The 3,064-nt window shown below is 36.1% G+C and overlaps 1 protein-coding gene across 1 annotated transcript; it reads right to left on the reverse strand.

The window, feature by feature from the left end:
- Window positions 1-300: 300 nt before the first annotated feature.
- LOC108374192 (uncharacterized) lies at window positions 301-2,768 on the reverse strand. Its single transcript, XM_017630164.1, has 2 exons — window positions 471-2,768; window positions 301-376 (listed from the first exon to the last, which is right to left on the reverse strand). The coding sequence occupies exons 1-2, from the start codon at window positions 2,101-2,103 to the stop codon at window positions 345-347; spliced, it is 1,665 nt and encodes a 554-aa protein (XP_017485653.1). The 5' UTR covers window positions 2,104-2,768; the 3' UTR covers window positions 301-344.
- Between the last annotated feature and the right edge of the window lie 296 nt (window positions 2,769-3,064).

Genomic DNA, 3,064 nt, shown 5'->3' on the forward strand with positions numbered 1-3,064 from the left:
AGTTTTTAATATATAATTTAATAAATAGATACATAAAAAGTATACAAGATAGTTAATTTTATAATAGCCAGCCTTCCATCCACCTTATTTTCCACCTTTCTTTGTGGCTTTTTTCGTCAATCCTTTCTTAGGGTTACTGGGTTCTGCTGTTGATTTCACTTCGGGTTTCGCTTTTGGAAAGAAATCACATTGGGTAGAGGAAGAAAACTTCTTTAACTTGAGCCTTCCATCGCCAATCGGTATGAAAGCATGATATTGAGCGGTACCATCGATTGTTACTGCAGCATCGAATCTGCTCTTCAGTGATTTCGCAGTTTCCGCATGATCATCTTTGCTACTAAAAATTATTTCAGTTTCTTTACAGTACTTCTTTGCCCACCGGAATAAAGCTTTCGCATCTAAGATACGGGCTTGATGAGAGCATTGGAGGCTATACTTCGCTGCATTTCTTTTAATATTTGCTCCTATACCATCACATGCTCCTTTACCATGAGCAGTAGGATGAAAATGCCACTCAGCTGGTGTATCGAAATCTGTTTCATGAGCCATAAGATTTGCGAAGCTACTTTTGTTTTTAAAATGCTGACGAGCTCCATCCGAAACGTAGTATACCTTCGCTACTGTGAATTCGGATTTTAGATAATTTAGTATTATCTTCTGGTACTCATAAACAGCAACGGCGTCATGCTTCAAATCGTCGGATATGATTGCCATACTTTTATGTTCCAGTTTTCCATCTTTCATGTAGTAAATAACTATTGTAAATATAATTGCTTGGTCGTTATTGAAATGGAATGCTTGTATGGCATCCTGGATAACATATTTATAGTTTTCTGCGAAATCGTATGAAATAACGAATTCACCTGCCTGCAAATGTATCTTCAAATTTTCGAAGAATGACCGCTGCTCCTTGACTAGAAAGTCATGGGTTCTCAAGTTTACCAATCCGGTACAAATTTCTTCCACAAAATCGTCCACACTTAAGATAACTGTTTTCAATGTGCACCTTTCAGACTGCAGCCAAGATTCAAATTTGACCTCCTCCACAAATTCTCGGTCAAAAGACTTGACCAAATTCTCTTTGATGAACGTAGTTCCCGGGCAATTTGAGCATTCACCCAAGTGGCAAGAAGTTGATACATTAGGACACATTGTCAATTTAAGGCAATCACGGTAACTGTTCAAATCTTCCGGCGAATCATTTGTTAAATAATTCAAGTTGATTTCCTTCAACATCAGCTTCACATTTTCATGATAAATGCAAACGCATACTGTATGAGTTCCGCTGCTTCCTGCCAAGACGCAATGTTTTGGCCTGAGCTGGGTAAATTTTGTGAATCCAATTTTAATATCCTCGTGTTCAGATTGAAAGCTCGCGAACAGCTCATTCAGGTTGCAGAGAATTATCCTCTTCTGCATTTGAACTTTCTTACCGTCAATTCGTACAGACACCCAGTCTTTCATCCCTGGCATCAGGCGACTCATATCATCGCGCTGATAAAACTGAGTCACTAGAGCTTCAGTTTTGCACTCTAAAGGTTTTCCTTTCTTTGTGTTTGGGAGTGTGAGTATGCCATGCTCTGCAACTAATTTTTTAGCAATCCTGGCTTTTCTTTCTGATGTTCCAAACTCAGCCATTGTTTTTGCGCGACTCCATGTCGGTGGAGCAAGCGTGAGAAGTTGAATTTTTTCTGCTCTACTAGTTGAAGTTTTGTACTTTTCTTTTATTTGCTCAAGTACTTTTACTGCATCCTTGTGGTATTGGTTTTGGCACTCATCCCTTGAAGTCATATTTTCTTCAGTAAAGTTGGAGCCATCGTCATCGGAAATTCGGTCATCCTTCTCAGATTCAATATGGTCTCTATCTGGAATAACGTCTTCACAAGGCTCATTACTTTTCGAAGTCGGTAATTCCTTCAATTTGCTGAGCTCTTTCCTGCACGATCCACAAATTCGCATCCGTTTTGATAGCGTAGGGAATTTTGATATTAAGCCGTCAGAAAGCCGTCGTGTATCTGAAGAAACGTGGTTTTTTTTGTTGAAGGGATTAAAGCAAAAAGAAGCAAAAATTTCTTTATCAAGCTTAGCCTTTTTATGAGCCATAGCTACTGAAAATATTAATTATGTAAATAACACAGTCTTTATTTTAACGCTGTTTCTAAAAAAGTGGTCTTCAAAATGACCATACACTGCCTTCATAAACTATAGCTGATTTATTATAGCTACTTATAGGTTGCGCGAGTAGGTATGAATATCTATTGAGAAAAGGTTTGGACGAATCTGCTGTGGTTAGGTACAAAGAAAAATCTTAATCATCCTTAACTACCGGAAAATCCCATATTCTTCATACCTTTTAAATATTGTGCTAGTAGGTATGCAAATCTAATACTCAAAATTCTGCAAAGCTATTAATAAAGAGTTTGGATGCACAAAATCGAGTACCTGCTGTGTTAGACTACGAAAAATCTTAATCATCCTTAACTACGGGAATGGCAGTATCGAGGGTATGAAACTTTGGTTAGGCGTGTTATATACCGTTGGAAAGGTAATTGTATATACCTTCTCATATAAGTTTTATTTTCAGGTTTCCGAGACACTTACACAATAATACGAAAAAAAGAAGACAATAGGTCATATATTAAAAATTAAAAAAACCGCTGTTTCGAGTTACTAAACGCTAATTTTGATTGATACACAAGTTGCATCCCACTAAGCGACCACAAAGCTCTTAAAGAAAAATACCTAAGCTTTCTTTTGAGCAAAAAAAAATAAAAAAAAAAATACCCCTTTTTGAAAAAAAACATAAAAATTATTTTTTATTTAAAAAAAAAAAATTAAAAAAAATTCATTTTAATTAAAAAAAAATAAAATTTGTAAAGACTGAAGAGAAATCTATCGAAAACATTCCTGAAAAAATTTTCTAAATACAATAGGTAATTAGTTATATGGATCCGAAAAAATGGCCGTTTGACCAAAATGTCAAAAGACCCTCCAACTCGGAGTGTGTTTGACCGATCCCATTGAAATTTTGTGTCATAACTACTATTTTTTAGGACTAACCTTG

The sequence above is a fragment of the Rhagoletis zephyria genome, unplaced genomic scaffold, assembly GCF_001687245.7.
Source record: "Rhagoletis zephyria isolate East Lansing unplaced genomic scaffold, Rhagoletis_zephyria_1.1 Rzeph_scaffold_07444, whole genome shotgun sequence".
NCBI lineage: Eukaryota > Metazoa > Arthropoda > Insecta > Diptera > Tephritidae > Rhagoletis > Rhagoletis zephyria.